This window comes from Orussus abietinus, unplaced genomic scaffold, assembly GCF_000612105.2.
Source record: "Orussus abietinus isolate OABI.00-Male unplaced genomic scaffold, Oabi_2.0 scaffold204, whole genome shotgun sequence".
In the NCBI taxonomy this organism is placed as follows: domain Eukaryota; kingdom Metazoa; phylum Arthropoda; class Insecta; order Hymenoptera; family Orussidae; genus Orussus; species Orussus abietinus.
This window is the reverse complement of record NW_019394422.1, coordinates 38,287-61,187: the sequence shown is the minus strand read 5'-3', so window position 1 is coordinate 61,187 and position 22,901 is coordinate 38,287. Positions and strand designations below refer to the sequence as shown.

Here is a 22,901-nt window from a genome sequence, read left to right as displayed (position 1 = left end):
AACATGAAAATGTTTTAAATCGCGAAATACAACAACTAATATACTCTATTAAAATAGTATCAACCAATATTTATCATTTGTTTCATCAATAAATATTCGTCATTCGTTTCATCAATAACTAAATTACATTACAAACATCTGATTGTTGATGCCCATTAATGATACATCATCGATCAAACTTTTAACCTAAATTCGTTCATATCATTATTTTCCACCTTCGATACATTGCAAAAACAATAGCTACTTTCCCCTAATGGTTGATTGCCCACAAATCATGGTTAAATATCGCCTTATTTATTATTAATAGGAGCTAGAAATAATTTAAATTAGTCTTTGAAACTATTTTTATGTCCTTTTATACATAACCTTACCATGAAACTCAGCAGGTGCGTTCACATACACGCGAGAAAATCCATCCCACCAAACGTCCAAACCATTTGGCAATTCAACGACTAAAAATATGCTACTGGCAATTCGAATTCTGGCACCTCCAGCAAACAATGGCAAAGTAGTGACATCTTCTCCATTAACCAAAACCTGTTGGTTCTGTTTCAGCTTGATCGACACATCTTTCAACCTAATCGTAACACTCTTCGTGCAAGCAGGTGAATCGGACGTCCTCGATGGATCGAGATTCATGGCCTGAAAAACGATCAATTGTTTATATATTAGTAGTATAGAACAAAGACAAATTAAGGTGAAATGAAACCCGTCGAGAAATTTGACCGACGTCGATAAAAAAGAATCTTCTAAATACCTACGTTGCCGACGTTCGTATTTATATCGACAGCTGTGTCGAATTGTATTGGGTACTGTACTTAATGGCGTACTCCGTATGTCGTTTACATACAATATTTATAAAGAGATCGAAGTAAAATTTCAGAAATCTTAAATTGGTGATTTTTTTATGCCCTAATTGACTGCGGAGTGCCACCCTGCGCCATCTGTGATTTTAGTGTTAACTAAATGTTCTCTCCGAGATCTCATGTTACCTTCACTTTAGCGTAGAAGCGTATAAGACACTTTTTTGCCTTTATCCCGTTCAAATACGAGTTTGTCGATTACTAGAGTGTTCTAAATCGTTGTACAATTGTCCCGACACTTTCGTTTCTCATATCAAAGGCCTTCATAATTATATATCGATCGAAACATGAGAGCTCGGCGCCATTTTGGTTTTAGTCTAGACTAACAAGGAAGGTACCTGAGGTGTCCCCCTCCGATTTTGTTCATTNCTCCCCCTTGACCAAGTGGTAGCTACATTTCCCCATGAAGTCGAAGCGCTTCCCGTCGAAGGTCACGTAGTGAGGATCCCCGACGGCGGCGCACCTGGAGCCGCATTTCTCCTGCGTGCAGATCCACTTCCCGGAGGTGCATGTGCAGGTGTTGCAGCCCTTAGGGATGCTCTTTCCAGGGGAGAACGACTTCCCTCGCAGTCGGCAGGGACACTCTTCGGGGAGGATGCACTTCCCCTCGTGCAGCATCTTGCCCTCGGGGCAGAAGCAGCCCTCTTCGCACTCCTCTTCGGGGTTGCTCTTCGTCTTCAGGTCCACTCCGCAGGATGGCTGCGACCTGGGGCCGCACGCCATGTAAACGCGGCCTCCCGTGCACTTCATCGCTGCAATTGTTATCAAACAAATTTATATCAGGAAACTCGGCAGAGCTTCGCGCCAAATGCATTGGAAAGCATGGACGAACGACATCGAATACTTAAGGTGAAGTGAAACACGTCGAGGAACTTGATCGACGTCGATAAAGAAGATTTTTCTAAATGCCTACGTTGCCGACGTTCGTTTTTATATTGACAGCTGGGTCGAATTATATTGGGTATTGCACCAAATGGCATACTCCACCTGTCGTTTCCGTACAATAATTATAAAGAAATCGAAGTGAAACTCCAGAAATCCTCTGGATTCGTGCTTTCTGGGGCCCTAATTGACTGCAGAGGGACCCCCTGCGCCATCTGTGATTTCCAGGTTAATTAAATTTTCACTCCGAGACCTCGTATTACCATCGTTTTGGCATAGATGCGCATATAACACTTTTTTGCCTTTATCCCGTTCAAATGCGAGTTTATCGATTACCAGAGTGTTCTAAATTGTCGTAAAATTGTCCTGACCCTTTCGTTTCTCATATCAGAGCCTTCGATAATTGTATATTGATCGAAATATGGGAGCTCGACGCCATTTTGGTTCTGGTCTGGGCTAAGTTAAACAAATTTTTCCAAAAATCCAACTTTTGAATGTGTCAGGACAATTCTTAGATGATCACGAGTGACGTATCAAAGTTTCGGACAGTTTGGTCCTATACCCTTAAAAAAAAAGTGTCTTTGAATCGACTGATTTGAAGAGGGTTTCACTTCACCTTAAGGTGGATTAGAGAGAATACTAACGACACGTTTCGTTGTTTCTCCAGCCAGAGCGTGAAACGATTCCACTGTGAGCACATTGTCTGACGTAGACGTGCATGGTGTCGCAGGCACATATTCTTCTATCCTCTTGCTCGCATGCACAGTAATCCCACATGCAAGTGTTTTCCAAGAACCTCATATCGACGATCCTCGAACAGCTCTGAAATTTTCTGTCCGAAAGTAAACTGGAGCAGAAACGGGAAGCCTCTTGACCGAGGTCAGTATTCGACAGACAAGAGTGTTGAACGTTGGGGTACTCCTGGCAGGATTCTGAAAATACAATTTTGCTAGATTAGGGTGACTCAAGGTATCCGGAAGTCTTAAGGTTAAGTCGAGAAATTTCATCGACGTCGGTAAAAAGAATTCTTCTAGATCGCTATGTTACCGATGTTCGTATTTGTATCGACAGTTTTTTCGAATTATGGCACACTCCATCTGTCGTTTTCGCGCGCGCGTACGATAATTATAAAGAGATCGAAGTAAAACATAAAACCCCCCCTGGATTTATGGTTTTTGACGCCCTAATTGACTGCAGAGTGTCATCCTGCGCCATCTGTGATTTTTCCAGGTCAATTAAATTTTCACTCCGAGACCTCGTATTACCATCGTTTTAGCATAGAAGCGCATACAACACTTTTTTTGCCTTTATCCCGTTCAAATGCGAGTTTATCGAATACCAGAGTGTTCTAAATTGTGAAATACCTATATTGCCGACGTTCGTTTTTATATCGACAGCTTTTTCAAATATTCATTAAATTATATTGGGTATTGTACTAAATGCCATGCTCCATCTGTGGTTTTTGTGCAATAATTGTGAAGAAATCGAAGTAAAACTTCAGAAATCCTCTGGATTCATCCTTTTTTTATTCCCTAATTGGCTGCAGAGGGACCCCGTGCGCCATCTGTGATTTCGCACATTTAATGTTTGTCGCACCTTCGCGGTGCGAAGCGTCCGGAGGTTTAAAGTTTGTCGCGCCCTCGCGACGCGAAGCGTCCGGAGGTTTAAAGTTTGTCGCACCTCTCGGAGGGTCCGGAGGTCTTTGCGCGGGTTCTGCATCCACAAGGCGTTTGTAGTCCACCCACAGGGCCCGTTAGGCTTTTTAGTCGTCTGAGAAATCGAGCAGCCTAGTGTCCCGGGTGCCAGCGAAGGCAATTCCTCGGAGGAGCTTCGCGGTCCGCTGGCCCGGTAGGGTGCAGGGCGACACCCCCGCGAGGACGATGGTCCTTTGCGCTATCTCCCAGAGCCCTCTCCCGGGGGTGGGGGATGGTCAGGGACGTTACGTCCCCCCAGTTCCGCGGACTCTGGTGGAACAAGGGGGCTGCGATCCCGGACCCTTGCACCAGGAACGTTAGGTGCTCGCCTGTCTTCGACGTGGCGTTGGGGGAAGCCGGGTCCCGGCGACGGTGGCGGCGTAGGTAACTGCGGTGGAGTCTGCGGCCGGGGCGGCTGAGGTTCCCGGGAGGCCGGGTTGCCGACGTTCCGCAAAATCTGGACGAGCAATGGGTAGAGGGCTCGACGGCGGGCCTCGGGGTTGGCGAAAACCGCGGCGGCCGCCGAGGAAAACCACCCGTTGGCCTCGGCCCGGTCGATGAGGCGACGGCAGTCCCTGTCGGTCGGAGGAGCAGCAGCCGGGGCCGCGACGGCAGCGTGAACGAAGGGCGGCTCGACCTCCCCGATTTCCGCGGCGGCGCGTCTCCGGGCGCGGGCCCGCCGGGTCTGACGGCCCCCGCGCTTACGAGCGGGGTTCCGAGCCATCGACGGTCGCGGTTTTCCTATCTCCGTGCTTCTCACTTTTTCCTCGCTCCCTTCCTCTCGCGAGGACAAACGGGGGTGCCGTTCTCCCACGTCCCGCGGTGTCCAGGCTCGTGGAGCGTTGTCCTGGAGCGCGTCCCGCTGCGAGGCGAGTCGCGGCGCCAGCTGACGGAGTTACCCCGGGGTGTCGCGCGTCGCGGCGCCCGAAGGCGGCAAGGGTACCGGGTGCGGGCGTTCCGTGGCGCGAGATCGCGACGTTGACTCGGAAGTTGGGGTTCACGAGAAAACTGTGACCTCGGTTTCAAGGAGAGTATGGTGCTTTCTCGATGGCAGGGCCTCCGGCCGTTCGCGACGGGCCGGGAAAATGGACTGTCGACGGGTCCCAGAGGACCCGTATTTATACTAACGAGACCTTATCCCTGTCTCGTTCTAACTGCGTCCCTTGAGAGGAGCGTCTCACTCTAAACAGTTTTTGGCGAGGCTACGCCGGGTTTTCTCGCTCAAGTGGCGCCCTCCACAGGATTTTTCTGGAGTGCCAGCTTTATCCAACCTTTGATTAATCCTGCGGTTGCCTGGCCCTCGCGGAAGGAGGTGTTTACGAAAAAGGGATAGGTAAAGGGATAAGATCGAAGCCCGATCCAAGTCTTAGGGTGACCTCCTTCCAGGTCGCGACGTGGGGCAGCCGGGGGAGGTATCGAGGGAGCGAGGTCACCTGCGCCTGATCGCGGGATTAACCCTTTCGTTACCTTGGACGAGATATCTCGCGACCCAGTACTGGCCGATTAACCCTTTCGTTACCTTGGACGAGATATCTCGCGACCCAATACTGGCCGATCAACGCTTTTGACGAGATATCTCGCGATCCGGTAGTAGCGTATTAATGCTTTTGACGATAATCTAGCTTTCTAGCACCAATATTTTGACATTCTAGATGAATATATTTTATAACTAATTCTATTCGTATAGCTAAAAGGAAGAAATAAATACAGCTACTACCGGGTCGCGAGATATCTCGTCAAAAGCGTTGATCGGCCAGTATCGGGGCGCGACATATCTCGTCAAAAGCGTTAATCGGCCAGTATTGCATTGCGAAATGTCTCGTCCAAGGTAACGAAAGGGTTAAGGGCGTGCGAGCACGAATTCCAAGATCGGGGAATTTTTACTTGCAGTTTTTTTGCTTTACTTCCTTGCACGGGGTGGGCGCCAGGCGAGCAGGCCCGGCGCGTCGACGCACGTGCGGACGGGTCGAGAGGGACACGTGCGCCAGGGTGCTCAACCCGGGGGACGGGTAGACCCCGAGCGTGAGGGCGATCGAATGGGACTCGGCCATGGGAGCGAGGGTCGGGCCTGGCGACTGTACCCTTGACACCCTTGAATGAGCACCACGGCTGTACCCGTTGGGTCAAAATGCAGCGGACGTTGCCTTCGGGCCAATCGCGGTCCCCGGGTCCAAAGGGAAAGGAATTTTTATGGGGGTCAGGAAAATCCGACGAGGGTCGGCGATGCAAGCGTCCGACAACTTCACCTTAACCGCCAGATTCAAAAACATAATTACCGCCTATGTTTTGTATCTTCCAGCTGTTCGCCAAGTTGGCGACGTTCCTTGGATGACTTCCATCCCTGGCGGTTAAATCGTCGCTCGGATCTCCGTTCATAACCCCACATAAGCCGGCGGTCTTGTTCCAGAGGAGTTCCGAAGCCTCGACTTGAAGAAACAAGGCGCCATCCCACGTGACCCGAACGTCGGCCGACTCGAGCCGAGCGACGACGAAGTGAGCCGAAGTCTCGACCCGAAGACTCGGGAGCTGCACCGGAACGGGGAGCTTTTTCGTTCCCCGATGAAATTCGACCACTCCACGGTCATCCAATCCGAGGGTGTATTCCTTCCCTTGGATAAATATTCGAAGCGTCCTGGAACAAGGAACAAACCGATACAAATAAATATCTACTTGCATCGATATTCATTTGGTGAAAAATATTCGCATCGAATCGTACGTAGTAGACACGGTAAGGAGATATTTTTTTTTATATAAACTTTGTTCCGTACTCTTTTACAACGAAGAAATTATATTTCCATTTCCCCCACTCCTGAAATCCTGATCCTTACTGTATATAACTCTTACTTAACGCTACGAGTTTCTTAATAAACTTTGATCTGTATTCCTTCTCGAATATTAAATCGATCGGCAACAAAACTTCTTCTATACAACTTAATGCATTGCCTACTATGGGAGAAAGGTTTGGACGCTATGTGCATTACCATTATCAGATATGAGTAGCTATCGATACATGTGTTCAATACAAGTAATAAGTAAAAATGTGGATACTTTCTTTTTTATCCTGGGAATGTATCGATACTCTTCTTCAATACAAGTAATATCTTAAAGTATCGACACTTTTTTTTAATGCTGAGTATGTATCGATGCTGTCCTTCGATGCAAATAACAACTTAAAATATCGACACTTTTTTTTTAATGCTAAATATGTATTGATACTTCTCTTCGATGATAGTAATAAGTAAGAATATTGATACTTTCTATCCAATACTGAGTGTGTATCAATATTTTCCTTCGATGCAGGTAATAAGTAACAGTATCGATACCTCCTTTTAACTATTGAGTATGTATCGATACTGTTTTTAATGCAAATAATAATTAAAGGTATCGATACTTTGGTGGCATCAATTCATCCCAACCTGAAGCAGGGTCCCTGCGCCTCCTCTTTGCATCCAGGACTATTTCTAATTGCTATCGTGAAGGCGCCGTCCTGCGTTTCCTGTACCAGGGTATGGGCACAGTCGCTCTCAAAACTGAAGATCTGCCCATCGAAGGTCTTATAATGAGCTCCGCCCCAAGTGAAGCAGGTCTTCGCCTCGGGTTGCATACTCTCGATCACTGCTATTTTGTTGTCCGTTAAAAAAGCGCGGTGCTGGTCCATTTCGTTCTGTGACTGGTGGAAGTACGATTGGCTCAGGTTTTCCTGGACAAAAACATTAATCGATATAAAATACAAGTTTACTACGCACAAACTTGGCTTAAGGGGGTCTAAAAGTGGCATCTGAAGAGTATCGACACGTTCATGAAACTTTTCTCTGAATTCGGTGCACCGAATCGTTTCAAACTTTATTATGTAAATGTAAAGGCTATAAGGAAGGTCCTGACACCCACGAAATTTCATTTTTTATAAAAAAAAAAACGTTTAAAATATCTATAAACATATTTAAACAAAATAAAAATTTTATGAGTGTTCAGGACCTCCCTTATAATCTCCACATTAATTTTGGAAAGCTTGGAACGGTTCGGTATACCCAGTTCAGAAAAAAGTTTCATGAATGATTGGCTTTCAATTTCCCTTAAGCTCAATATGAAGATTTAAATGAAATGTAATTATTATTGACCATGAGATGGAATAAGCAAGAGCACAACCAACTCCTTAAGGCGATATGAAAGGGTTATTCTATATCCATAAAACATTAAAATATTTATCAAACTTTTCCCCAAACTAGGATTATTTGAAACTTCAGCACATCATAACGGAGGCCCTAAGGAAGAACGCGATGCTCGTGAAATTTCATTTTTCACAAAAACATGTGATCTTGGTTCTAGTCCAGATTAAATAAAAGAAAAATTTTTTTTCAAATAATTCGGTGCACCCAGCTTGGAGAAAAGTTGTATAAATATTTTAACGTTTTATATACATAGAATGACCCTTTCATATCACCTTAAGAAAAGAAAAATAATTACTTACATAATTCTTCATAATACTGGAATCGTAGCTATTGTAAGTCTTCGTAATGACATATTCGCTTCCTTGGTGACTCTCTTGAAAAGCCGATCCGAAAATATCACTGGTATTATTTAACGCCGGCAAGAGATCGAAAAATGTTGATACAACATTCATTGGTTCTTGCGAGATCTGACACCGAGGAACAGGTTGAGGTTCAAAAATCCCTTTCGCATACTGACATGTGTAAACCGAAGCAGATGGACTGTCAAATTCAACTCCGGATGGGCAATTCAAAACACAAGATACAGCTTCATGATTTGAACTGCATCGATACATTCCATTAAAGCCCATGTTCTCTGGTTTGCAGACATCGGCAGCTGTAGAAAATGTATTTTTACTTAAAACTGGATCATCGATGAACTAGTGAGGTTAAGAGTCAATTATTATTTGTTTATATATACTTACAGTATTGACATTGGGGGCCACGATACAACTGTGGACATTGACACATATTGCCTGGTAAGCAATTGCCTCCATTATGGCAAGGTGGTTTACAAACGGCTAAAATTGAATTAAAGAAATATAACCTATCTTTTCGAAGAAACTAATCGAAGCAAATACAACCCATATTAATGTGAACATTCTTAATATTCCACTATATACTTGTGAATTTTTATTAATCTAACGAATAATATAATTATTTATCGTTAATTTTGGACAGAAATGGTTGAATATTCAGACAGCAGACGAGTTGATCAACTTTTGTACACTTCTGAACTGTTACGAAAGGTAATAAACAAGGTATCGGAAAACAGTGAAAGTACATTACATGTATTTGCTTGTGTTCATTTCTGTTTTTTAAACGTTCAGAAATGCACAACGGAGTATATTCATTTCTACACGTTTCTGTCAATATTTTTTGCAAGCATGTCTTCGGTACTATTATAAAGATAAGTTAAGAAAACAAAAATTATTCTTTTTCTAAAACTTACGCTGGCAATCAGGAATAGAACTCCAATCCGATCTATCCGGTTTTAGTTCTCCATCTTTACAAAGTAACATTGCAATGGAAGAGCCATCAGGGAATGCAAAGTTTTTTAAACATTCTACCCTGCAAAACCTATAAACAAGCATTAAGATAAGTTTTTAACTACTGAGTGAATTTCTTAAACAATGCAAAGCCTACCGTAGAATCATTAAATTACATAAAATGAAACGTTTAATATCATAACCTTCACCTTCCACAAAATCTAAATATTATATAAAATAAAATATTTAGCATAGTGCGAGTTCTTTATCTATGAAAAGGATATTAAAATTTACTTCGAATTGCACATCTTGTGAGCATTGGCCACCCTTTGCGCAAAATTTAAGCAAGGCTTCGCAAGAAATTGACACTGCGGTCCGGAGAACATCTCCGAGCACTTGCATTGGTTTGGACCGATGCATATGCCATTGTTCTGACATTCTGGCAAACAAATGGCTAGAAAATACAAAAGTAATGTATCTTTAACATGAATCACTAAGAAATGAAGGATATTTATATGTAGAACATAACCTACGTAAGCACTGAGGTATCTCATGGGTCCAATCGATTCCCTGGACTTTCCACCTTCTTTCAATACACTTAATCAGAATTTGAGTCTCTCCGTTAGGAAATTGATAATCCGGTTTGCAAGTAGCTTGACAGAAGCTGAAAATGTAACGATGCATCAGTAACTGAATTCTAAACACAACTGTTAAAACAATAAAAACAATATTTAATTTATTTGCAACACTCGAGTGTATTTCATTGAGTTGTAACATAAATAAGTTTGGTTAAGAACAATATTTACTTTATTTGCGACACTCGAGTCTATTTTATTAGATCGTAACATAAATAAGTTTGGTTAAGAACAATATTTACTTTATTTTCAACACTCTATTTCATCGGCTCGTAAGACAAATAAGTTAGGTTAGAATTACAACATATTCATGCTCGTAATAAAAATAATTTAGGTTATGTTGCAATATCTCGGAATTAAAATTCTGTCAACGAATTTCGTATTTATCGTATTGTTAATATAATTGATACAGCAATATTTCTCGTATTGTTAATTAAAGAAACAGAATGTGCTTAATTTGCATCGAAGATAAATCACAAGTTGAATCTCTCGATCTACCAAGCAACGATTCTTATTAAATCTTCCAAAATGGATTTCATTCAATATTTTTACATTCAGTTTATTATATTTGATATAAATGTTTATAAAAAGAGGACTAATCACATACCTGTGTCCGGAACACTTAATTTCCCCATTAATTGGCACCGGAGGTTCTCGAAGACATTGACTGCTACGGGTTTTAGATCTTCCCTTCACTGGAGCATCGCTGAGCATTCCCTCTTCATCTTCAACTTTTCTCCTATTAATTAGTATATAATTAAATCAATTCTGAAATCTACAGTCTTAAGGTGATATGAAAGTGGCAGCTGAGGGGTCTGTCGTTTATGAAATTTTTCCTAACAGAGTGTATGAAATCATTTCAAATTTTATAATGTGAATGTGGAGGCTATAAGGAAGGTCTTGACCCCAATAAAATTTCATTTTTTATAAAAAATTTTGGAAATACCTATAATAAAATTGCTAAAAAAATAAAATTTTATGGGTGTCAAAACCTTCTTTATAGTCTCAATATTCACGTTGCAAAATTTGAGATGATTTGGTACGTCTAGTTTCGAAAGAAACCCTCAGTTCGAAGAAAAGTTTCATAAACGCATTCTCTTCAACACCACATCCTCTTAAGGGGATGTGAAAGTGGCATTTATGAAACTTTTCTGCGAACTGCGTGTACCGAATTGTTTCAAAATTTACAACATGAATGTAGAGGCTATAAGGAAGGTCTTGACACGCATAAAATTTCATTTTTTATTAAAAATTGTGAAAATACCTATAAACAAATTGTTAAAGAATTGAAATTTCACGAGTGTCAGGACCTTCCTTATATCCTTCATATTCACATTGTCAAGTTTGAAACTATTCAGTACCCTCAGTTCGGAGAAAAGTTTCATAAACGCATTCTCTTCAACACAACATCCTCTTAAGGGGATGTGAAAGTGGCGTTTATGAAACTTTTCTGCGAACTGCGTGTACCGAATTGTTTCAAAATTTACAACATAAATATGGAGACTAAAAGGAAGGTCTTGTCACAAATAAAATTTCATTTTTATTAATAAATTTTGGAAATACCTATAAACAAATTGTTAGAGAATTGAAATTTCACGAGTGTCAGGACCTTCCTTATATCCTTCATATTCACATTGTCAAGTTTGAAACTATTCGGTACCCTCAGTTCTGAAAAAAGTTTCATAGACGAAACCTCTTCGACGTGGCGTTCATGAAACTTTTCTTCAAACTGCGTGTACCGAATTGTTTCAAAATTTACAACATGAATATGGAGACTAAAAGGAAGGTCTTGTTACCAATAAAATTTCATTTTTTATAAAAAATTTTGGAAATACCTATAAACAAATTGTTAAAGAATTGAAATTTCACGAGTGTCAGAACCTTCCTTATATCCTTCATATTCACATTGTCAAGTTTGAAACTATTCGGTACCCTCAGTTGGGAGAAAAGTTTCATAAACGAAACCTCTTCGACGTCACTTTCACATCCCCTTAAGTAACACTTATTTATTCTCAGGTACACTGACTTGTTCTCGGCGAAGACATTAACATCTTCTCCTCCATCCTGGGCAAACGTAGTTACCGTGAAAACAATTAGAGCAATTGCGAAAGACCACAACCTCCAGGAGGTCATAGTTTAAATTAAAATCGACCGACAGGTAAACGAAACAATACAAAAAATCGAAAGGTCTACATCTATACACTTATGTGTTAACTTGGATAAATAATTCTACGTAGATGTTGAAAAAATACACATCGCTTGATGTTGGACACTTTCTTACGACTTAATGAATTGAAATCGTGCCACGGGTGACTTTGTTCTTTTATATAGTCTACCTCCGAGAGAGGAAACGGATAACTGATAAATCTGGACCGCTTTGATAATTGTGGTAAAGCGTTTAAAAAAGGAGGTCACACATCGGGAGTGACCAAGCGTACGCGACCTAATTATACAAACGTTCTTGAAACTTCCTGGGAAACTTGGAGCGATTGCATTCCATGTATGAGGTATATCATTCATAAGTTACCGAGTAATCGGACTGCGGTTTTTCGTGACAATATCTAATGCCCGGTTCCACCAACCTCGATTAAATCATTGGTTGCCTAACCGCGGGTTAAAGTTAACGTCTAAGTTAATCGCTGGTTAAGGTGACGTGAAAGTGGCGTCGATGAAGTTTTGTTTATTAAACTTTTCTCTCAATTCGGTTTTCCGAATAGTTTGAAACTTTACAACGTGAATAGGGAGACTATAAGGAAAGTCCTGAAACTCGTGAAATTTCAATTCTTTTGAAATTTGTTTATAGGTAATTTAAAAATAGTTTACAAAAAATGAAATTTCGCGAATTTCAGGACCTACCTTAGGGTCTCCATATTCACGTTTTAAAATATGTTTTTTTTTAAATACGCTAACCAGGATTCCTATTCTGCTTATTTCCTCCCTTAATTGCAATTCTAACCTAAAATCAGGTAATTGTTAGTAATTATTAAAGGTACATTAATTTCTTAGTCGCTAGAGTTTCACACCAAATACATACATACTTGCATAGGTACTATAAAACAAATTTCTCGCTCAAATGTATTTGGCTCTAAACTCTGTCGAGTTTCTTGGTTATATTTCAAATCTTTTTGAATCTTAATGCCGATCACATGAATTACAAGTTATTACACGGCTAAAGGGGAATAAAAAGAAATTATGATCATCGTTCCAAATATTATACCCCTAAACATTAATTGTAATTCTACGAAGCATTTCTCACAATGTATAATTCGACCCATAAATAACTTTTAAGTTAGAAAATAAATTTAGGACTAGAATAAAATACAAATATCTCTGATTTAATGTATTTGAAAATGTGGTAACAATATATAATATAAATAATATATGTAAGATGTGACCTTATAGATGTATAATTTCTATTTTTTAGAGAGCAGAAAATGCAACTTCAGGTTTAAATAATGAATTTCTACTTTCTTTGACGTTACCACACTTGAAAAAGCTAAAATAGAACACGTGTTCTGAAAAATGTTGATAAGATAGAAGCGAGTGAGAATCTTATGTAAAACAGGAACTTTATATAGTAGCCCTCAAGATTCTAACTAATTGTTTATAATCAATAATTGTCTAAATTCCATTTTGCAGGAATTTTCATAATACGTTTACATTTTTATAATTGTAATTAAGTATTTANCAGGACCTACCTTAGGGCCTCTACATTCACGTTATAACGTTTGAAACGATTCGGTACACCCAGTTCGTCAAAAAGCTTCATAAACGATCGATTTTTCCGATGCCACTTTCACATCCCCTTAACACATTCGCGACCGGCAAATTTTTTCCGTTTCAAATACTGAGTACCGGCGAAAATCATGAAATTCTGAAACTGGTATCGCGTATCGTTATAGACGTGATTCACGTCAGCGGCAATCAGGAATAGAATTTAAAATGACGTGAATCCACGTCATCAGCAACCAGGAATTGAACTTGAGAAGACGTGAATTCACGTCAGCGGTCGCGAATGTGTTAATAGGCGAGAATTTTTCCAATTACCATCGACCGTGATGTATGGAGATTGTCCGGCGAACGTAAGAAAATTAAAAAAAAAAAAGAAAAGGAAGCGAAAGTGAATTTAAAAAAAAGGAGCGAGAGAGAGGAACCGACTTCGACGTCCAGGCTCGCCTCGTCTTGTTACAAAGTCAATTGACAATTTATACAGTGGGCCGCACAGCACGAACGCTAATCGAGTATCTCGACTATCGATACGCGCGCGTCCTTCGAGGACACGCGATATGTATAATATTCCATTTTGCAGGAATTTTCATAATACGTTTACATTTTTATAATTGTAATTAAGTATTTATACTTAAGTTTCTAAATGTCACATTTCATTAATTATTTATAATCAACAATTGTCTAAATCTCATTTTCCAGAAATTTTCACAATGCAATATTTAAATTTTTATAATTGTAATGAAGTATTTATAATGAAGTTTCTATATTTCTCGTGGCAGCGTTTAATTAAAAATTTCGAAATAAGGATAATTCTTAAATTAGATAATTTCATTGTTAACGTATCATTGATACTACTCGTCAACAAATATTGTTCGTTTTCAATCGTCCGTTCTCAGAAGGAAAGACGTTATTGACATTGTTTACGTGAAATAACCCAAAAGTGATAAGCACTTTCCCATACGAACTTCCTAACTACCGGCTGTGATTAGATAGTGTTCACCTAACGAGCGTTAATGGGTCGTTCTAATTGGCACGATAAAGCCATATATAAGTCCGAAGGAAGTTCTTATCGAATGTTTAATCCCACTCCCATTTCAGCTCGTAGAGAGAAATTTTCCTGATTGTTTCCACGCTCTAAATAAAATCTATGCAAAAGTAAAATCGAACAATTGCGTAACAAAAAATATCTCCAAAATTTTATTAAAGCCTTCCAAATGTACAAAACTTGACATAAACAGTGTACAAACCTCAATTCTCGTGTTATTTGATAGTAACTATTTATTATGATTTTCTTAAAATAATTGCTCCGATGTTGTTTACACCGTCAACTGCACAGGTTATGGCTCCCTTCGAAGAGATTTAATTTAAGATTCTTCTGCGTCGTGTTTCTTAGATTCATATGCCGTTAACAATTTCCAGGACATCTGCCATGTTCTTGTAATTTTTCGTAATGAGTCGTTCTTTTATCATTTTTGCACTCGCATAGGTTAATGCTGCTTCCCAAGGGTTTTAAGTCAAGGTCCGGTTCACATTCTCTTAAAATAGAGCCCAGAATATCTGACATGTTCTTGTAATTCATCACAAGGAATTGTTCAGGCCCCAGGTATATACATGATTTTCTTAAAATAATTGCTTCAAAGCAATTTATACTGACCGTTGCATAGGTTATGGCTCCCTCCGCAGCATTTCAATTCAAGAGATTCTTCTCTGTCATGTGTTTTCCCGATTCATAAGCTGTTAAAAGCGAGTCCAGAACGTCCGGCATGTTCTTGTAATTTTTCATTATGAATTGTTCTGGCTCGGAGCATCTTTCCTTCCAGATATTATAATATCTCTCACTCGATATATCCCCTGTTTCGGTGATGTTGAACTCATCTCTTAATACTGATCTCCAGATCTAAAAGCAATGAAATTAGATAAACGTTAGACACTTTTTCATTCAAAAATTTGGGGAAACTATTAAAACTTGTTAGTATCAAGATAATTACCTCTTCTTCCGTTTTACTCGTTGGAGCAGGTTTATTTCCATAAATTCCTGGTCCGACGTATACATGTAAATGATACAATAGATAATTCAGCGTGTACATTTTGTCAGACTCTCCGATACCGAAAGTGATGGACTTCGGTGAGCAGCATTCTGGTCCAGGTGGATACAGAGCTCGAGTCCAATAGCTGCCAGGCCTCGCAACTCCCCATAAAAGAGTTTGCAGAGAATAACCATGGAACGTCCCTCGAAGATATTCATCCCTTGTGTCGGTAGGATAGATGCCAAGAGAAGATAAGTGTTTGCCTGGATGATAATTGCACTAAGACAATGTGAAATTGACAATAGAAGTGATCGCGCGCTTACTCAAGATTAACTTTAATGAATCGTGTCTTTTCTACCTTTGAATATTTTGAATGTTACGTTAAAAAAATAAGCCATTACTATGGGAGGTAAGACAGCAGAAAAGTCAAAAACCCAACAAAATATACATGAACCAACGCATTTTGATGAGGAGAATTCAGTAACATCACTCATAATCGAAAGCTCATTTCAGTTACTCGACTTAATAAAAATTCAGTGAGACGTTCACTTAAAATAACCTCAACATTTGGATATTATTCTATTTTTCTTAGCTGCTGGATCTGACGCTAACATTTTCAGGATAAGAAATGAATTCATTTCCACACAAAGTACGCCGCATTTTCACTGAATTTTTGTGTCCTTTTCGTTATAATTATCTATTCCTTATTTTTCTATCAGTTCAATCTCACAGAATTTGCTGTTAATGAACAAAAGGAATAGAACGATACATTACGAAATTATATGAAATTAATTTTTCACTGAAATTTTAGTGGAAGTAAACTAAACTTCCGCAAATTGAGTGGTGTTTTTAAATTCTCCTTTCTGAGAACTGAAATGAGCAAATGGGAGAGTTACCTAGATAGTAATCCTCCTTTTTCCAATACTTTCCACTGGATGCGCACTTTTCACTGGTATTAAACATATCGACCATATTCTGTAAAGCTCCCCGGCTGAGAGCATAGCCAGCTTGAGCGATATTGTACACCTGACCCCACAAAACAACGGCATGACCCAAATAATGCCCTTTGCTATCATCGAGAGGGGCGACCATGAACCGCAGGTTTTCGGGAATCACCATCGTGTCATCCTTCACAAAGATTACCCACTGGGACTTCCCCTGATTGATTTTCTCAGACTTTGCAGAATTCCATACATAATTCATCGCCTCGCATAATAACTGCCAGGTGGACGTTAGATTCACAGGGAACTTTATCACTGGGACCTCCGCATCACTTAAAGTATGACCAAAGTAGTGCAATTTATCGCAACGCTTCCCCCAAGTACTTTTGATCGTTCGAGCGAGTTTCAGTCGCTCCACAAACACTACGCACGTGACATGCACTTTCGACTTGAGCCACTCGGACTCTGCCTGTAAAAGATCTCTCGATTTCTCTGGACCATACACTCGATAGTCCATGTCCAGTCGAAACGTTTCCACATTCTGATTTTTCAGCCATTCTTGATAGCTCAATTTATTTGTGGAATCATCCTCAAAGAGACCAACGGACTTCGTAAGATGTTTGGCAATCCGATGTTTGTTCTCAGGAGACACTGCACAGTTTTTCTCGCATGATCTTGCACCGGTGAAGTAGCCGATCTTGGCGACAAGCAATGCTAAGGTGGCACCGAGCACAAAGCCAGTTAAGAAGCCTGATTTCGCTTTGGATCGCACAGAGATAGTCCACATTTTATGGTATAATTAAAACGGTCTTCTTTCCTCTCCTCATGATTGACCAGCAAATGCCTCAAGCTTCGTTGCTGAAAAAGTTTTTCAAGATTAATTCATGAATCATACGTTCGGTTCTACCACTTAACCTTCGTTAATCTTAAATCTAATTGCAAAAACCTAGTTAGCGAGGTTAGAATAGCAAGCCTAATTTCGTTGAAGAAATTATATTAGGCAAACGAAAGAGGCATTGAATTTCACATACAAAACTATGGATATTATTTCTTATAACATATAATTAATTTTCGTTTAATCCATGTTGGTGTTCTTGAAATTCATGTTTACCTGGAAATGATTCTGTAAAATGTACACATTTAAAGAAAAACGAGAAATTTTGTGAGAAATCAAATTAAACGGACGTGGTAAATAAAAACCACCTGTTGCTTGCAGTTGCTTGGGCAAAGAATTTAGGCCCGGTTCCGCAACTCAAGTTAACTGGACTTTAATTGGTTTACAGCAGTTTTAAGACCCGGTTAAATAACTAAAGTTAATCGAAGTTTAATTGATTGCAGGTTAAACCATGTGTAAACAAGATCAATTTGGTTCACCTGAGTTGCGGAACCAGGGAGTCTATTACGTAAAGCATATTGAGCGAAAATGTGAAAAATGATTGGTGACGGTATTACGGAACATTTTTGGTGGTGAAAATGCGAGACCATTCGCGTGAACTGGCTCGGCACAAATTTTTAAGCAAAATGGTGAATCATACAAGAAAAGATACAAAAATAAGCATCGTGAACGCCATCTTCCACGGATTGTGACACCGAAATTCAAAATGGAAAACCTCCTGGGGTGTTTTGATTTTTGGCAACCATCATATTCGGATACGTAATAATAACCTTATTAAAAGAAAAAAGGAATTACGTGATGCCTCAGACCCATTTTCGTGAGAAGAAAGAGAATTTACTAGGACGTACAGGTTGGTGTTTGTTATTGCGAGGTTATATTACATTATTAAACATTGAAAACTGTTAAATAATTCATGCTTACATGACACCATAAGAAAATTATATCGTTGAACTTCTAATTATAGTACATGTAAATATGAATGTAATACATATTTAAAAAATATTAATAGACTCGAGTCCTCTTATTTACTTTTAACGTCTTTCCATCTTCCCGCCTTTCCTGTCTATAACCCACACCTCTCAACAATGTTCGATTTACAAGGTATTTTTTTTATTTGCAATATTACTTGCAATATTTTGCAACTTTACTTGCAATATTACTAGACCGGAAGTGCTAGTGATCTCATCTTCCATATAGGGAATACGTAATTCGGCGAATAAACCCACGTGAGATGGAAGTGCGAGAAGTGAGCGCGCTCGTCAAAAATACGTAATAAACGCCCGTATTTAATAATGCAACAGGTGAGTTGGGAGATTGCTCACGGGCAGGGTCGCGCGATAGCGTCCTGTGCTGCTCCCTGGCGGAGGATGTGGACGGCTGACGCACTTGCCACCTGATACACCCCCCAATGCTCTGCTCCCAACTCATCTCTCTGATAACAAACATCATTTAACATCTTTTAACATCTCTTACCAACAAGTCCAGCAAGATCTGCGGCGATGAACTACTCATGTCTTGAAAAAAAAAAAAAAAAATTGGCGCAGCCACGCCCAATCCGGGAACCGAATCGCGGCCAGGGGTAACTCATTTCTAACAGAGATGAATTGCGCCGCCATTGAGGTAGACTGTAAAAGACTTCAACTTAAATATAAATGTCGGTAACGTGACGCGCTAGCTTACGTAACCACTTGAGTATTCAAAATGGTGATACCACTAAAAAGGGTATAGATGAGTTTAATTTTTATAGACGTCGATTAAATATCTCAGCCCCTTTCATATCACCTTGACAACTAGTTTGAATATGAAATATAAGAAATGAAGACGATAGTAAGATAAAACGCATCTCGCATCATCTTTATTGTACACAAGTCCTTCTGCGGAACTCGACGGAACGGTCGAGGCTTCGGTCGCCTCGTCCCGTTTATATACATAAATAACTATGCGTTAACAAATTGACCTATCAAGTAAAGTTCTAATAACTTATTAGGATCCTATGCAGTAAGTATCTACACTATGTATAAACCATGTTTGTATTGTGCAGGCGATCGTGGAGGGGCCCGCCCCCTCTTTTTGTGGATTTTCTGGCGAAGAAGGGCTACTACCATGAAATAGTATAAAGAGACATAACCCCAATGCCCATTTCCACAAAAAGCGATGATTTCAGATTTTCGCTGATCTAACGATGCGAGCGCCACTTGCGGAATTTGAGGAAACTCCAATCCTGCGTGACCAAAACATTTCTGACCGACGTAAATTACCTAAAAATGCTTTAATTTTGCAATTAAGGTGCGCAAAACGATAGGTTAATCCGCGCATGATATACAGAATGTGATTTTTAACGCGAGAGAGAGTAACGGACGATAATTTTGAATTGCAAAATTTGAAATTCCATCGAGGTGGCGCCCTCAGCCCTAGATTGGATAAATATTAAGACTGTAAAGTGGGGACGATTTCGATAGATGGCGCTGTCTTCTTATACTATTTCCTGACTACTGCCTTCTTTGTTCAGGCACTCCCGGAAGAATTGGAGAATCGCGAGGACTCGGACAATACAAAATGGCAGTAAGAGTTGGTAACAAAAGTGAAGAACGGGCATGCGAAGAGGAACCTGGACGAGAAGCGACCCTCCCTAGGACTCTAATACTGCTGCCAGAAATGTCGCTCGAGTTTTCGAGACATCCTTCGTCTGGAATATCCCAGACCAGAACCAAGGATAGATTTTTTTTCACCTTAAGGTGATATGAAAGTGGCGACCCAGAGGTCTCGTTTATGAAGCTTTTCTCCGAACTGAATGTACGAAATCGTTTCAAACTTCACGATGTGAATATGGAGGCTACAAGGAAGGTCCTGACACCCATACAATTTCAATTTAAAAAAATATCTTTATAGATAATTTCAAAATTTTGTATAATAAATGAAATTGCACGAGTTTCAGGACCTACCTTAGGGCCTCTACATTCACGTTATAACGTTTGAAACGATTCGGTACACCCAGTTCGTCAAAAAGCTTCATAAACGATCGATTTTTCCGATGCCACTTTCACATCCCCTTAACACATTCGCGACCGGCAAATTTTTTCCGTTTCAAATACTGAGTACCGGCGAAAATCATGAAATTCTGAAACTGGTATCGCGTATCGTTATAGACGTGATTCACGTCAGCGGCAATCAGGAATAGAATTTAAAATGACGTGAATCCACGTCATCAGCAACCAGGAATTGAACTTGAGAAGACGTGAATTCACGTCAGCGGTCGCGAATGTGTTAATAGGCGAGAATTTTTCCAATTACCATCGACCGTGATGTATGGAGATTGTCCGGCGAACGTAAGAAAATTAAAAAAAAAAAAGAAAAGGAAGCGAAAGTGAATTTAAAAAAAAGGAGCGAGAGAGAGGAACCGACTTCGACGTCCAGGCTCGCCTCGTCTTGTTACAAAGTCAATTGACAATTTATACAGTGGGCCGCACAGCACGAACGCTAATCGAGTATCTCGACTATCGATACGCGCGCGTCCTTCGAGGACACGCGATATGTATAATATTTATATTTATATTTATATTTATATATTTATATACTTGTCTCTCACACACGCTCTTTCTCCCTTCCTTTCTCACTCGCGCATTACACTCGAAACTTTTACGAAGTAAACTGCCCGTTTCACAATTGCCGCATAAGCATCCGTAAAAATCCGTAAAAATCCTTAAAAATCTCTAATGATAACTTATTTCGATTTGTCGTTTGCCGGACTGCAAGAGGCGTTGTCAACTTTTCGATTAATTCTTTTCTTTTACCGGGATTGACTCATTTTTCAACTTCTCGAGGAAAGCACCATTAAGGTGATGTGGAAGTGGAGTGAAGAGTCTTCGTTTATGAAACTTTTCTCCAGACTGCCCCGAATCGTTTCAAACTTGACAATGTGAATATGGAAGCTGTGAAGAAGGTCCTGACGCCCATAAAGTTTTAATTAAAAAAAAAAATGTTTATATATAATTTCAAAATGTTGTATAATAAATGAAATTTCATGGGCGTCAGAACCTTCCTTATAGCATACACATTCACGTTGTAAAGTTTGAAGCAACTCGGTACTCTCAGTTCGGACAAAAGTTTCATAAACGATTGACTCTTCAGATGACATTTAACATCTCCTTAAGGTGATGTGAAAGTGCCGTGAAGCTGGTTAATGAAATTTTTCTCTGAACTGAGGGTACCGAATCGTTTCAAACTTGACAATGTGAATATGGAAACTGTAAAGAAGATCCTGACGCCCATAAAATTTCAGTTATTTTATAATTTCTTTATGTGCCTTCAACATTTTTCATAAAAAATGACATTTCATGAGTTTCAGAACCTACTTTAGGGCCTCTACATTCACGTTGTAAAGTTTGAAACGATTCGGGGCACCCAGTTCGTAGAAAAGTTTCATGAACGATTGACCTTTCGGATGCCACCAATTGTTCATGAAACTTTTATCCAAACTTGGTGCACCGAATTATTTCAAACTTTAACACATGATTATGGAAGCCCTAAGGAATAACGCGCTGCTCATGGAATTTCTTTTTTCGAACAAAATTTTCTACTTATCTCGGACAAGAACCAAAAAAAAAGATATTTCTTAAAAAAAAAAAGAATGAAACTTCACGGGCAGCGCGTTCTTCCTTGTCGCTTCCATAATCACGTGTTAGTTTTAATAATTTGATGCACCCACTTTGGAGAAAAGTTTCATCAATATTTTTACTTTTTGATATGTATATATCACACTTCATATCACCTTAAGGGGGGAAGTATTAAAAAGAGACCAATCATATGACAGTTTGATCGAAACAGCAGAAAGGTTGACAACCCTGGACTTTGTTATTGACTTTTAACGCTCATTTCTTACTCGCAATATTTCACAAAAAGATGGCTCATTTCTTGTTTGCCATATTTCGCATGAAATGGTGGCGATGCATTTAATGAATTTGTCAAATGTTGCGTTATTGACTTTTAACGCTCATTTCTTACTCGCAATATTTCACAAAAAGATGGCTCATTTCTTGTTTGCCATATTTCGCATGAAATGGTGGCGATGCATTTAATGAATTTGTCAAATGTTGCGTGTCAACAGAATATTACCAACTTTTCTGGTTATTTTATCGTGACGACATTGGTTCGTTTTTCGGCTTCAATAAAGCATCGCTTCGTTTTCATCTCTTCTATTAATGAAACTTAAGGTGAAGTGAAACCCGCCTCAAATCAGTCGACTCGAATAAGACACTTTCTTTTTTAAGTATTGGATCGAACTGTTAGAAACTTTGACACATGACTTGTGATCACCTAAAAATTGTCCTGACACTTTCCAAAATTGGATTTTCGAAAGAAAATTTTTTCAACTTAGCCTAGATAAGAACCAAAATGGCATTAAGTTCTCGTATTTCGACCGATATTCAATTATCGAACGCTCTAATATTAGAAATGAAAGTATCAGGACAATTGTACGACAATTTAGAACACTTTGGTAATCGAGAAACTCGCATTTCAACGAGATAAAGGCAAAACAGTGTCTTATGCGCTTCTATGATGGTAATATAAGGTCTCAAGGGAAATTTAGTTGACACTAAAATCACAGATGGCGCAGGGTGGCACTCCGCAGTCAATTAGGGCATCAAAAACCACGAATTCAAGAGATTTCTGGACTTTTTCTTGGATTTTTTTATAATTATTGTACGGGAAAGACATATGGAGTATGCCATTTAGTACAATATCCAATTTCTTTATAATTA

At 39.7% G+C, this 22,901-nt stretch overlaps 2 protein-coding genes across 2 annotated transcripts in view; both read right to left on the bottom strand.

Annotated features, from left to right (window-relative positions):
- Positions 1 to 11,823, bottom strand: part of LOC105694312 (hemocytin) — a 42,232-nt gene extending 30,409 nt beyond the window's left edge. Inside the window, 12 exon segments of the mRNA XM_023432255.1 lie at positions 372 to 642; positions 1,191 to 1,615; positions 2,390 to 2,677; positions 5,716 to 6,071; positions 6,856 to 7,139; positions 7,908 to 8,263; positions 8,352 to 8,447; positions 8,879 to 9,006; positions 9,210 to 9,369; positions 9,449 to 9,579; positions 10,158 to 10,289; positions 11,577 to 11,823. Of these exon segments, the coding sequence (XP_023288023.1) occupies positions 372 to 642; positions 1,191 to 1,615; positions 2,390 to 2,677; positions 5,716 to 6,071; positions 6,856 to 7,139; positions 7,908 to 8,263; positions 8,352 to 8,447; positions 8,879 to 9,006; positions 9,210 to 9,369; positions 9,449 to 9,579; positions 10,158 to 10,289; positions 11,577 to 11,683 (2,734 nt within the window). The 5' untranslated portion in view covers positions 11,684 to 11,823.
- Positions 11,824 to 14,453: 2,630 nt separating this feature from the next.
- LOC105694349 (glycoprotein-N-acetylgalactosamine 3-beta-galactosyltransferase 1) lies at positions 14,454 to 17,562 on the bottom strand. The gene is made up of 4 exons (XM_012414896.2): positions 17,359 to 17,562; positions 16,203 to 17,105; positions 15,268 to 15,569; positions 14,454 to 15,176 (listed from the first exon to the last, which is right to left on the bottom strand). The coding sequence occupies exons 2-4, from the start codon at positions 17,032 to 17,034 to the stop codon at positions 14,967 to 14,969; spliced, it is 1,344 nt and encodes a 447-aa protein (XP_012270319.1). The 5' UTR covers positions 17,035 to 17,105; positions 17,359 to 17,562; the 3' UTR covers positions 14,454 to 14,966.
- Positions 17,563 to 22,901: the final 5,339 nt, after the last annotated feature.